This window comes from Cydia strobilella, chromosome Z, assembly GCF_947568885.1.
Source record: "Cydia strobilella chromosome Z, ilCydStro3.1, whole genome shotgun sequence".
Classification (NCBI taxonomy): Eukaryota; Metazoa; Arthropoda; class Insecta; order Lepidoptera; family Tortricidae; genus Cydia; species Cydia strobilella.
Window position 1 is genome coordinate 44,674,947 of NC_086068.1, and position 13,024 is coordinate 44,687,970.

Genomic DNA, 13,024 nt, shown 5'->3' on the forward strand with positions numbered 1-13,024 from the left:
ATCTGTACATTGTTTGCAAAAAAAAATGTATGGTTTAAGAGCTATAAACATGGAAATACCACTTTTTATGAAATAATTTTTAAGAAAAAAAACCGACTTCAATGGGGGATGCCGTTGAGAGGTTACTTATTGTTGATGGTGCACTCCAGACAATGAAATGAAAAAGACAGCACCGTTTGCCTAACTAAAAGGAGGTAAAACCACCCACTTTTCTAGTAGCATTTCGTTTCTGTAAGGGTCACAGTTCTAACCTAACCTAACCCGATATTCTGATAGCATTTCGTTTCTGTAAGGGTCACTGTTCTAACCTAACCTAACCCACTTTTCTGATAGCAGTTCGGTTCTGTGAGGATCGCAGTTCAAAAAAGTTCCACTTCATCAAATGTCATTTTTTTATGTAAATGCTAGATTTGTTGATGAAAATACTAAAATCACTATATGTATGCCTTTCACATTTGAGGAGTTCCCTCGGTTCCTTATGGATCCCATCATTAGAACTCGAGCTTGATGAAAATGTGTCAATAAAACTTAACTTGCTTAACAAACATAAAAAATAAGACAAATCGCCAAACGTGAACTATGCGTCATTAAAGAGTTCCATTCTGATATTTCTGATCATCATCAGCAGCTCCACTTCATCATATGTCACTTTTTTAAATGGAAATGCTGGATTTATTGATGAAAATACAAAAATCACTATATGTATGTCTTTCACATTTGAGGAGTTCCCTCGATTCCTCATGGATCCCATCATCAGAACTCGAGCTTGACAAAAATGCGTCTTAAAAACCTAACTTGCTTAACAAACATAACGAAGAGGACAAATCGCCAAACGTGAACTATGCGTCATTGAAGAGTTCCGTTCTGATCTTCATCAGCAGTTCCACTTCATCAAATCACTTTTTTAAATGGAAATGCTGGATTTGTTGATGAAAATACAAAAATCACTATATGTATGCCTTTCACATTTGAGGAGTTCCCTCGATTCCTCATGGAACCCATCATCAGAACTCGAGCTTGACAAAAATGCGTCTGAAAACCTAACTTGATTTACAAACATAACGAAGAGAACAAATCGCCAAACGTGAACTATGCGTCATTGAAGAGTTCCGTCCTGATCATCATCAGCAATTCCACTTCATCAAATGTCACTTTTTTAAATGTAAATGCTTGATTTGTTAATGAAAATACTAAAATCACTATATGTATGCCTTTAACATTTGAGGAGTTCCCTCGATTCCTCATGGATCCCATCATCAGAACTGCGTTTTGACAAAAACGGGACCAATCTGTATGCATATACTTACAATCAAAAAAAGAATTTTCAAAATCGGTCCAGAAATGACGGAGTTATGGAGTAACAAACATTTAAAAAAAACAACCGAATTTAGAACCTTCTCCTTTTGAAATCTTGAAGTCAGTTAAAAAGTAGATGTATGTCAAATTTACAGCTAAACTAATAAAGTGAATAAAATGTTGCGTATATTATTACAAAATCAGTTATTTAGGTTTAGGTTACCGCTTAAATCTTAGATTTCCATCAATAACTACTGGAGGGCTTCGTCACTTTTTCTTTAATATATGACATCTATTACAGTTTTTAATTTATATATAGTAGTGTGACTACTTAAAAAAAACCGGCCAAGTGCGAGTCTGACTCGCGTTCCAAGGGTTCCGTACATTACACAATTTAAACAATGTATCTTTTATGTGAAATGTCTTTAAAAAACCCGTAGGGGTCGGATCAAAAACTAAGTAATTAAGTCCGACTCACGCTTGACTACACATTTCTAATGCCTATTTTCTTGAATAACATCTAAACTTTTTACTTTAAAATTATAAAAAAAATATATATTTGAGATTCTCACAAAGAGCTCTTTCATTTGATATGTAACACGATATAGTTTGACTAACTTTATTTTTTAATTTTCTCATTTACCCCCCAAAAGTGGCCCCCGTGTGTAAAATTAATATGTTTACGTTACATGTCCATCTGAGGGTCACAAACTTACATATGTGTACCAAATTTCAACTTAATTGGTCCAGTATTTTCGGAGAAAATAGGCTGTGACAGACGGACAGACAGACAGACGGACAGACAGACAGACAGACAGACAGACGCACGAGTGATCCTATAAGGAGTATAAGGGTTTTTCCTTTTGAGGTACGGAACCCTAAAAAAGGTTTGAGACGTCATCTTTAATGTTATAGTACATTAAATACTTCATTTTGATGACGTCATTCCGCTAAAGTAGATGGCCGGCGCCGCTGTCTCCCGGCAGTTTTGGAGACCCAGTACCATGCCCAACAACATACTAAAATTTGGTAGCGGTTTCCGGATCTGAACTATCTCTTCGACCGTTTCCCATAAGGCATAGTACTAAACAGGCCCTAATGTAAAGTAAACAAATCTAAACAAAAGGCTATAGATAACTACCTGTGCAAGTGCTGGAGTTCGGCATTCTCGCCGGGAGGGAACGCTGGCAGGCGCAGCTGCATTCGCTGCGTGTGCCGTGGTGGCAAAGACACTGCCTCAGAGGTAATGTCCTCTTCCTGCTTTTCTGAGAGCTTTATCAGATCCGAATCACAATCTCGTATTTGTGCTCTAGAATTGAACATACGAAACAGTCAATTGCAAGGAATACAGCAATTAATAACATACCTTGCCAAGATGAATTATTTTCTTCGGTTACCGCGATAGTCACTCACGAAATAAAACTATGGAAACGGATTATATCGCGTATTATGACTTTATAACACTTCTCGACGTTTCCTTTGCAGCGTTCGTAGTCAACGGGTGACTGAGGAAAAAATATATATAGGTATGTCGGAGCGTGACTCCAGAAGGACACATTGCAGCGTTACATTTCAGTTTTAGACGCCTGTATACAATCGATTAGCAAAATGTTGCTATGTATTACTCAGTTGATAATGTAATTTATCGAGTTATGTAGAGAGTAACGCCATCTATTGGCATTCTTGTTGAAATAAGATTAGGTACAGGCTTCGGAACGTCAAGTGGTTTAGCTTGCGTGAAGTTAGGTACGAGTTGGCAGTTTTGTTGGTAACTGGTCAAGCAAGTTGGCCTACATTCATTTTGGTGGGAGCGATTAGGCTCCGCCGCTCCGCGGCATTCATTCCAAGATTTTCGATCGGACCGTGCTAGATATCGGACGTTAGCCAACCTCGTGCCTAAACTCACTACGTTCCTGAAGGCTTATACCTGAAGGATTATTTTGTAAGCTTATAGATTCCAACATTATTTAATCATTTAGCTAAGTGTTTTATCCCGAGTGTTAATTTGATTTCTTATGAGTCATTAGAGGTTTACTATTGTAAAAATTAGAAAATAAGTGTCGTTTTGAAAAAATATGTCCCGCCGAGTTTGTTGCCGGTCCCATATAGGGTTAAATCTACTCGGGTCAAGAGGTGTACGGTTGGAACCAGAATAGCTTTTTTTGGCGTTCATAATCGCATTGTAATATGCCTACCTACTTGAATAAAGATTTGAACGTTTAATTGTAATTCTTTTATTTTAAATTAAATCGATTTCCGTTGCTAGAGTGACTAGTTATTTTATTATTTAGTAAGAAAGTATAGTAGGCACTAGGTTGACGAGTCCGTTAGTTTATTTCATACACTGGTAGCAGTGGTAGCATACTATTTAGCTGTGTAGGCATACATCGATGTATTGCGCCCACTACCGCCACCGCTATAGGCCACCACAGGCCCCTATCCACGACATCAGAAGTGGGATTATTAAGAGCATCATGTATTGCTTGCACAGCCACGTGGAAGCGTGGTGTATGTCCGGATTGTATTCGGGGACATACATGCCTAATCTGGACACGTAGTAATGGTAAGCTCACGTGTCTGACCTACATTGAAAGGTGAGTGAAGTTAGGCAGTCGACCAGAGCCGTCGTAACGTGACCCTATCTCTGATATCACCACGTTTCTTTGTTGTTGATTTGTAATCCGTTAAAATTAGAGCGATCACGTGTTATTTTGTTGTAATATAATTACGTTTAATTACAATCAAGCATCAACTATCACGACATGTTATTATTTTGTCGCTCAATTGTGAATCTACCGTCGAATTTCAATTTTCATGAAAATAAAATTGTGGCGATAGAAAATAATCCTGCCGATTCGCCAATGCATAAAATTATAACATTCTTGTTCTGTAACGTTTTGTAGTTAATAAATTGCAACTAATTATTGCCCGTAGTGCCGTGATAGACACAAATCGTGTAGATTATGAAAACATGAACTACGCGTTTGATAATTAATGTTACAGTGTGGTGCAGCCTGAGCAGACAACTTACAGACGCCATCACGCCTGTAACACATGACTGAAGCTGCTGTGCAGTATCTTCTGTGCTGGAGCATTGGAAATAAAAGGACAGGTTTCGTTCCTATTCTTTATTGGTGGATTTTATTTTGAGTTTAATGGCTAAGCATAACAGTCGATCTTGACTAATTAGCTGTCTCTGTTCGAATTAGTATTCTTTTTAAAGCCGTTTTACTCATTTTGGAATGCGTGTTTGTTAATAAAACACATTCATTGAAGTTTAAATTTTTATCTGACATATAAAGTCCCGTATCCATAGTAACTTGTCTATTGTTTCCGCCACTAGAGTATTTCACAAACCTTGGAATTTAACCTGCATACACGATAAACCTGATACCGTGCTAATGATGATTTCAGTAACAGCCAGCTATGAAAAACCACATCGTGCATCTCGCCATCTGCCGCAGCAACGGCAACTGCAAGGCGGAGAGCATCGGCCTTCGTGCTTGGACCTTTGAGGACGTGTGCAAGTGTGCATCATACCTACTGTATTAAGCTGGTGAGCAGTTCCCATTTCGTTGGGTTTATTTTGAGAAGTTTTACTTCTGTTCAGAACTCATGTTCACCTTTGGTTAAAGCTAAAGTAAGAAGCGATCTTATGTGATTTTGATCAGTAATGTTCAGTTTCAGTCTGTAATTGGGTCAAAAATATACTGACACAGATTTGACTTTAAAATACCCCCATTATATTAGAAAAATGCCTGAGCAACCGGTACAGGTTGGATATTAATGACGCTGATAGTACTAGTGATTCTGAGTAACATTATTGTAACGCTTGTTTTTATTATTTCCTTTTTTTTTGGGATTAACTGTTAACATGTTGTTTTGCTTTCGAGGAACTGAAAGCTTGTACTTTCGAAGGACTGAGAGTACGCCCGATGGACTGGGCTCTACTATTTTGCTTTCGATGGACTGAAGGCAGCCCGATGGACTGGGCACTCACTACTCTATTTTGCTTTCGATGGACTGAAGGCAGCCCGATGGACTGGACACTACTCTATTTTGCTTTCGATGGACTGAACGCAGCCCGATGGACTGGGCACTACTCTATTTTGCTTTCGATGGACTGAAGGCAGCCCGATGGACTGGGCACTCATTACTGTTTTGCTTTCGATGGACTGAACGCAGCCCGATGGACTGGGCACTACTCTATTTTGCTTTCGATGGACTGAAGGCAGCCCGATGGACTGGGCACTCATTACTGTTTTGCTTTCGATGGACTGAAGGCAGCCCGATGGACTGGGCACTCACTTACTGTTTTGCTTTCGATGGACTGAAGGCGCTCGATGGACTGGGCATTGTCTAGTAACTGCATCAGAAGTTCCGGAGCATGTAAGAGGTGCACGTGGTCTGCTTTTTATGTGCAGTATACTCTTTGCGAGGAGTTGTTAGATTCCAGCAAGCCGATGGACTGGCGCGTCATATGTAGTTACATGTAGAGTCACATGTAGTCACATTTGGTCACATGTAGAGTCACATGTAGGAGTCACATGTAGTCACATGTAGAGTCATATGTAGAGTCATAGCTTGATTTTGTTTGTTGACAAATGAGACCGAAATTGTTGGTCAGGAATGACCGAGCGATTGAAATACTCTGCTGTGCGTTTTGTTTCAGAATCAAATGCATACACCCACACACGAGGACGTGTGTACCGCAGGATGGCCGTGTCGGAGCGTGACTCCAGAAGGACACATTGCAGCGTTACATTTCAGTTTTAGACGCCTGTATACAATCGATTAGCAAAATGTTGCTATGTATTACTTAGTTGATAATGTAATTTATCGAGTTATGTAGAGAGTAACGCCATCTATTGGCATTCTTGTTGAAATAAGATTAGGTACAGGCTTCGGAACGTCAAGTGGTTTAGCTTGCGTGAAGTTAGGTACGAGTTGGCAGTTTTGTTGGTAACTGGTCAAGCAAGTTGGCCTACATTCATTTTGGTGGGAGCGATTAGGCTCCGCCGCTCCGCGGCATTCATTCCAAGATTTTCGATCGGACCGTGCTAGATATCGGACGTTAGCCAACCTCGTGCCTAAACTCACTACGTTCCTGAAGGCTTATACCTGAAGGATTATTTTGAAAGCTTATAGATTCCAACATTATTTAATCATTTAGCTAAGTGTTTTATCCCGAGTGTTAATTTGATTTCTTATGAGTCATTAGAGGTTTACTATTGTAAAAATTAGAAAATAAGTGTTGTTTTGAAAAGATATGTCCCGCCGAGTTTGTTGCCGGTCCCATATAGGGTTAAATCTTCTCGGCTCAAGAGGTGTACGGTTGGAACCGGAATAGCTTTGTTTGGCGTTCATAATCGCATTGTAATATGCCTACCTACTTGAATAAAGATTTGAACGTTTAATTGTAATTCTTTTATTTTAAATTAAATCGATTTCCGTTGCTAGAGTGACTAGTTATTTTATTATTTAGTACGAAAGTATAGTAGGCACTAGGTTGACGAGTCCGTTAGTTTATTTCATACACTGGTAGCAGTGGTAGCATACTATTTAGCTGTGTAGGCATACATCGATGTACTGCGCCCACTACCGTCACCGCTATAGGCCACCACAGGCCCCTATCCACGACACATATCATATCATATTTACCTCTATCAAAATTACAGTGTGCTAAACTACCCACATACAAAAAGAATGAATCAAAAACTATAAATTTTAAGACTAGTTATACATGCAAAATAGGTTTATAAGGCTAGTCATACATTACAACTATTTTCAAGTAATACTATTATACTAAGAATGTCCAACATCATTCAACACAATGGTCTTGCTTGTTCCTTTATCAGATGGACTACTGGATCCCAAGCTAGTAGTAGAGAAAAGCCATCCTATATATTACAGTTTGGGTATTTCTTAATCTCAATGGCCTCGCGCAGCATTCTGGGAATGTATCGCTTCTACTTGGCAAGAACCAGAGGTTTATCATACTTTTCAACATACATGCTCAAAACGACGTTTTTATTCCACCGATTTTTGGCTCATAATCCTAGATATTAAACACTCGTGTTTTTTTATTATATTATCCGACTGAGTTAAGAAGGTAACTGATTGCTAATAATATGCATGGAAACGGAGCCTTCTTTAATTGGTCGGACTGGCGGGCACCGGCGCGCCCAACCGCCCGCAAAGATTCTTTTTTTGTGTGCAAGTGTGTTGAAAAACGTCTTATGAAACGCGTGTCTATTGGTCAATGGTCATTACACGCATCGGCTTTCTTATTGCGCGCTCGCTTACAGCGAGCGCGCACAATATCGCCTCGTGTGTAATGACCAACTTAGCACAATTGTATCACAATGTACTATTATTGAGTGATTGGCTTTATCCATGACATATGCTCCCAGACTGCAGACTGGTCGACGGTGCTTGACGTCAGCTATGTGTTCCTTCACCCGAGTGGAAATGCTTCGCTTTGTCTGCCCGACATGGGAAAGGCCATAGCTATTCACAGTCTAGCTTGTACACTCCTGCATTCTGTAGAGAGGTAAGTACCTATTAAATTTTACAGGCCTCAGGAATTGTGACATCTTCTTCATCGGCTTGAAATATGTTTTAATAAAAGCATGTTTCAAGATGTGGCTGATCCTGTCAGTGACTCCCTAGCAAAAGGCAAAATGGCAGGTCTAGCTGCACTCAAGTGTAGGGATCTTCACAGTCAGTCACATTCAGGTATTATATAGTATTTTACACAATCGTGATAATATATATTCAGTCGAGTACCGTGTTTAAGCAACGAAGCTTGCTGAGTTGCTTAAGTCAAGGTACGGGATTGAAAAGCTTAATTATATCACTATTGTATACAATACTTTTTCTACGAGACAAAAAAATAATACTTTCAACTAGTAAAATCATATAAGTAAACAAACCAAAAGTATACAGCAAAAGTATAAAGTATAAGTATACCTTCATACTCGTACGCGCCCCGGCCGCCGGGCCCGGCGCCCCCGGCGGGTTGGTTAACGACACCTCCTCGTATGAGGCCTCCGCGCTAAATTCAATTTCAAGACAGTTTTTTTCTCGATTTTGGCCACCGTAGCCTATGGAGACTAACAAGCAACGCTAAGCGGTTTTCGTAGGGTATGGATGTTGCTATATGAAAGGTGTCACATGCGCGTTTCTGACTTATGAAGCCATTGTTTCTACTACAACATAAAATAAAATGTTTTTCTTAGCCAACCAATCACAAAGCAGATGCGACGCAGCAGCGTGTTTAAGTAGGCTAATTAGCATTGAATCGAGTCTCCTTCAACAAGAAATATTTTATCGAAATGTATGAAGTTCTATTTTCAAATTTTTTATAATTGACTAAACCGTATCGCTAAAATTCTTATGATTAAGTCGGAAGTGCCATAGACTATGTTGAAAAGAGTAAGAGGTTGTAGTGTTGCATAATACACAGATTATACTCGACGAGTAGAAAAAAATCATTATATGCGATATAATCCGTTTCCATAGTTTTATATCATGATTATCGTTGATAGAAAACGCCGATCGCAACTTGAATAATGTGTCACGTGGCTTTCCGTAGAATCTGTCATTCCGATACATTTTTAGGGTTCCGTACCCAAAGGTTACCAGGTACCCACGGTTCATGAGATACAGCCTGATTACAGACGGACAGACAGACAGACAGTGGAGTCTTAGTTATTACTACTTAGTTATTACTTGGCCGGTTTTTACTTTTCGTTCGGCGTTTGTCGATATACTGTACGATTGTCATCAGGGCTTACTTACCTAAATCGCGCCACGAAGAGCCCCGTGTTTGTTACTTGCACCGTCAACGTTGATCGACTGCCTCTAGTATTATCAGCAACAATTATTGCAATTCGGCCGGGTGCACTAGAATGTTTTAGAAACAAAGCTATCTTAAAATGAACGTTTAGTAGGCCAATCAAATTAGATCCAAAAATAGCGTTTTGAGGAATTAATTCCCAGCAAACTGGAAATCGTTTTAACACATTTAGCGTTTTTAAAAATTCATCCCCCAAAATGGTGAAAAGGGGGTTGAAAGTTTGTATGAAGATTAAACAGTTTTTGTGTATCTTTGTATAAAGGCATATTATTAGAATGCAAGAAAAACAATATCAGCGTTTTTAAAAATTCATCTCCTAAGAGGGTTAAAAAGGGGTTGAAAGTTTGTATGGGGTTCAAATTTTATTTTAAGCTTTGAACTTGAAACTTTGTTAAAAGGTATGTTACGAAAAGAGAAGAAAACTAATTTCACCGTTTTTGAAAGTTCATCCCCCAAGGTGGTGAAAAAGGGGTTGAAAAAGGGGAATGGAGATCAAACAATTTTGTGAGTGCGGGACTTGAATCTTTGTATGAAGGCATATTATAAGAATTAAAAAAAAAACTAATTCCAACGTTTTTAAAAATTTATACCCTAAAAGGGTTAAAAAGGAGAAAAACTTCTAAGGGGCTTGAAACTTCGTAGTTTGTGACAGACAAATCTCATGTGTTGTATAATTATTAACAAATTATAAACCGTCCCTACTGCTTACAAATCCACGCTTACGAAGTCGTGGGCAACAGCTATGTATGTAGGTAGGTACATATAGCTCAGCAGCAGAAGAAGCTTTGCGGGTAAGGTGGTCATGATAATATACGAGTAGGTACACAATGTGCTCTTTCTTACTCTTTCAATCAACAATAGGTTGTACTTTGATCATTTTGACCACTTTACCTTAGCAACTTCTGCTGCTGACGGTACCTTTCGTGAACTAGCTGATTGTCATCTGCTCGTGCTTCCAAATCAACTTGAGCGTGGCGTGTGCCCCGATGCCGCGTTGTTAAAAACTTGTTCGATGCCTGATTTACAACAGTTAATTTGTCTGCCATGTCATTGTTTAAAGCTCTTGCAACACGCACAATTACTTTTCGTCGACCCTAAAAAACAATATGAGACTTTCTAGTTTGTGAGACATTTCGATATTTGATCAAACAAGAATAACGTGAATAGATACAATACAAACAGCAACACTCTTAAGTTTATGTCGGTGGTATCTACCTTATGCCTGTTGTAATAAGCTCCACCGATGGAAAGTTAACAGTGTGCTGGTGTGGGCGATAGTACCTACCTACTTTAATACCTATCTACCTACTTTGGCAATTGAAACATTAACTTATCCGGCACATTTCTGAAGCATTTACCTACAAGGATAGAGAATGCTGTCGATTCTGAGTAGAATAGGCCCAAGAATGTCCAGATTTGAAAGAATCAGGTTTTTCAATATTTATTTTAGAAAACGCCCCCCTATAACGGAACTATAATGAATCACACCTCTTTTTTACCATTGGAAGAAACATTCGCAAGAGTCGTTGATGATTTATCAGTCTTATCCACATCTAAAACATCTTCTGTTGGTATCAGCAAATAGTTGGCGTCGTCTGCACTGAAACGTACACTATAAATGTAGTTTTAAGTCATAGATATTTTACAAAAAAACAGACCCAGTTTATTGGGCTACCCCTTTCAAGAAACTCCAAATCTCAAAAGGAGGAGGTTATCAATTCGGTTTTTTTTATGTTTGTTACTCCATATCTCCGTCATTTCTGGACCGATTATGAAAATTCTTTTTTTGATTGTAAGTATATACGTGTACAGATTGGTCCCGTTTTTGTCAAAACGCAGTTCTAATGATGGGATCCATGAGGAATCGAGGGAGCTCCTCAAATGTCATTTTAGTCTACGGAATAAAAAAAACAGACTATAGTTCAATAACCCCTTGATCGAGTTTCATTTAAATTAGAACAAATGTATTACAGTTAACGTAACAAACTATCCTCTGGTAGTTCAGTTCTACTAAATCTAAATCGTACCAAATGAATCCATGTTGTTTGATATCGCGTTCACATTCTCTTCTAATAGCGGCACTAATAAACTTAAACTACTCTTAGGTAGAATAAAATCTTCTCTCGCTACACTATCGACTGGCTTGTACCGCACGTTCATTCCTGGGCTGCTCCACTCCGGTGATATCGAACTAACACTGAAGTTATATTAATAATCATTATTTTGTAAGTATTGATTAGAGATTTAAAAAACTATTTGAATTACAATTACCTGACTGGCATGCCTTTTGTAATGTCGTTCCAAAGAGTGTTTCCTTTAAGGGTACTTAATTTCTCAAACAGATGAACATGAACGTAAAACCATAAAGTAGGTTTTTCTATTTTATACAAAGCGAATTCTCTCTCCTGGTTACCAACATAATCATTATCTTTATATCTGCATTGTGGTTGAGGTTTACAGTTCCAGTTCGTTTTAATGTCATTCAAAACAGCACTGTCCGTTTCCTTTCTTATGTTAATGATTTCGTTTTTGTCACATTTTTCAATATCATCGGTTGCCTTACAAGTATCATGATTCATGAAATATAAAAATAACAAAATAATAATCACTTAGTTGAGACATAACAGTAACACCAAGTTATGGATGGTATAGAAAGGATCGCAATCTCTTATGGCAGAATTGTTGTAAAAGTGACCGCGTTAAGCTTTAAATAATAGTTCCTAATCTCTCCGGTGGCGCTATATAGTTAGGCTCTGGGACATGAGTATAACATGAACCATATAAGGCAACAAATAACCCGACCAAATTACGTAGGTTGTTTTTGGTAGTATTTCGGTGCATGGTGGCGCCGCCTAATTACTGTTTTTTGATGGACACTTTTCATACATAGAGATTTGGCTCCTTTATACAGTCTCCATGCACCAAGTGATATTGCAGCGATGCAGTAGTAGCATAATAATTAATAGGGGATATTACTGCAATGTTCTGCCACCAGTGCATCACTAGCCTTTTTAGTAAACCACTGCCATAGAGTAATTTATACATACTGTACCTTTAACAGGTTTTTGACAAGTTTTCAGATAATAAAATATAACATTGATGCATCAAGGCGGTTTGTATGGATGGTATAGAAAGGATGCCAATCTTTTATGGCAGAATTGATGCAAAAGTGACCGCTTTCGGCTTTAAATAATAGTTCCTAATCTCTCCGGTGGCGCTAGTTAGGCTCTGGGACATGAGTATAACATGAACCATATAAGGCAACAAATAACCCGACCAAATTACGTAGGTTGTTTTTTGGTAGTATTTCGGTGTATGGTGTCGCCGCCTAATTACTGTTTTTTGATGGACACTTTTCATACATAGAGATTTGGCTCCTTTATATAGTCTCCATGGCGGTTTGTTACAGAGGACCTACCGGAAAACGCGAATCCGAAAATTCGCTATCTGCCTCTTTATCGCTCGAATGTGCAGGAGTGACAGAAATGTTAGATAACGAAATTTTGAATTTATTGTTTCGCGATAGACCCTCAGATTGTGGTAGTGGTGCCACCTGCGCAGAGTTTCGCGTAATATTCCCTATTATTTCGCTTAAAATATAGTTTTTTTTTCTTTGCAAGTGTGATGAAAATCAGTGTATGTAACTCCGGGGGTAAGAATATATCGAGTATTTAATTCACTACAGCCTGCCGCTGTCGTGAATACAGGTATAGACTCGTGCAATATTTCACATACCCCCCACGTTGCACAATATACTTACTATTAATTTTCTTTAAATACATAACATAAAATAGCCCACATAAAAAAAAAATTGTCAATTCATATTAATTCCTAGAAATAATTTTAAAATCACTATACATAATTATT

At 38.4% G+C, this 13,024-nt stretch overlaps 1 protein-coding gene across 1 annotated transcript in view; it reads right to left on the reverse strand.

Moving 5' to 3' along the window:
* LOC134753772 (uncharacterized) overlaps nt 1-13,024 on the reverse strand; it is a 46,345-nt gene that overhangs the window by 15,315 nt on the left and 18,006 nt on the right. Inside the window, exons 4-9 of the mRNA XM_063689710.1 lie at nt 11,429-11,765; nt 11,185-11,354; nt 10,646-10,752; nt 10,076-10,251; nt 9,100-9,204; nt 2,438-2,605 (exon numbers count right to left, since the gene is read on the reverse strand). Coding sequence (XP_063545780.1) covers nt 2,438-2,605; nt 9,100-9,204; nt 10,076-10,251; nt 10,646-10,752; nt 11,185-11,354; nt 11,429-11,765 — 1,063 coding nt within the window. The remainder of the gene's footprint in view (nt 1-2,437; nt 2,606-9,099; nt 9,205-10,075; nt 10,252-10,645; nt 10,753-11,184; nt 11,355-11,428; nt 11,766-13,024) is intronic.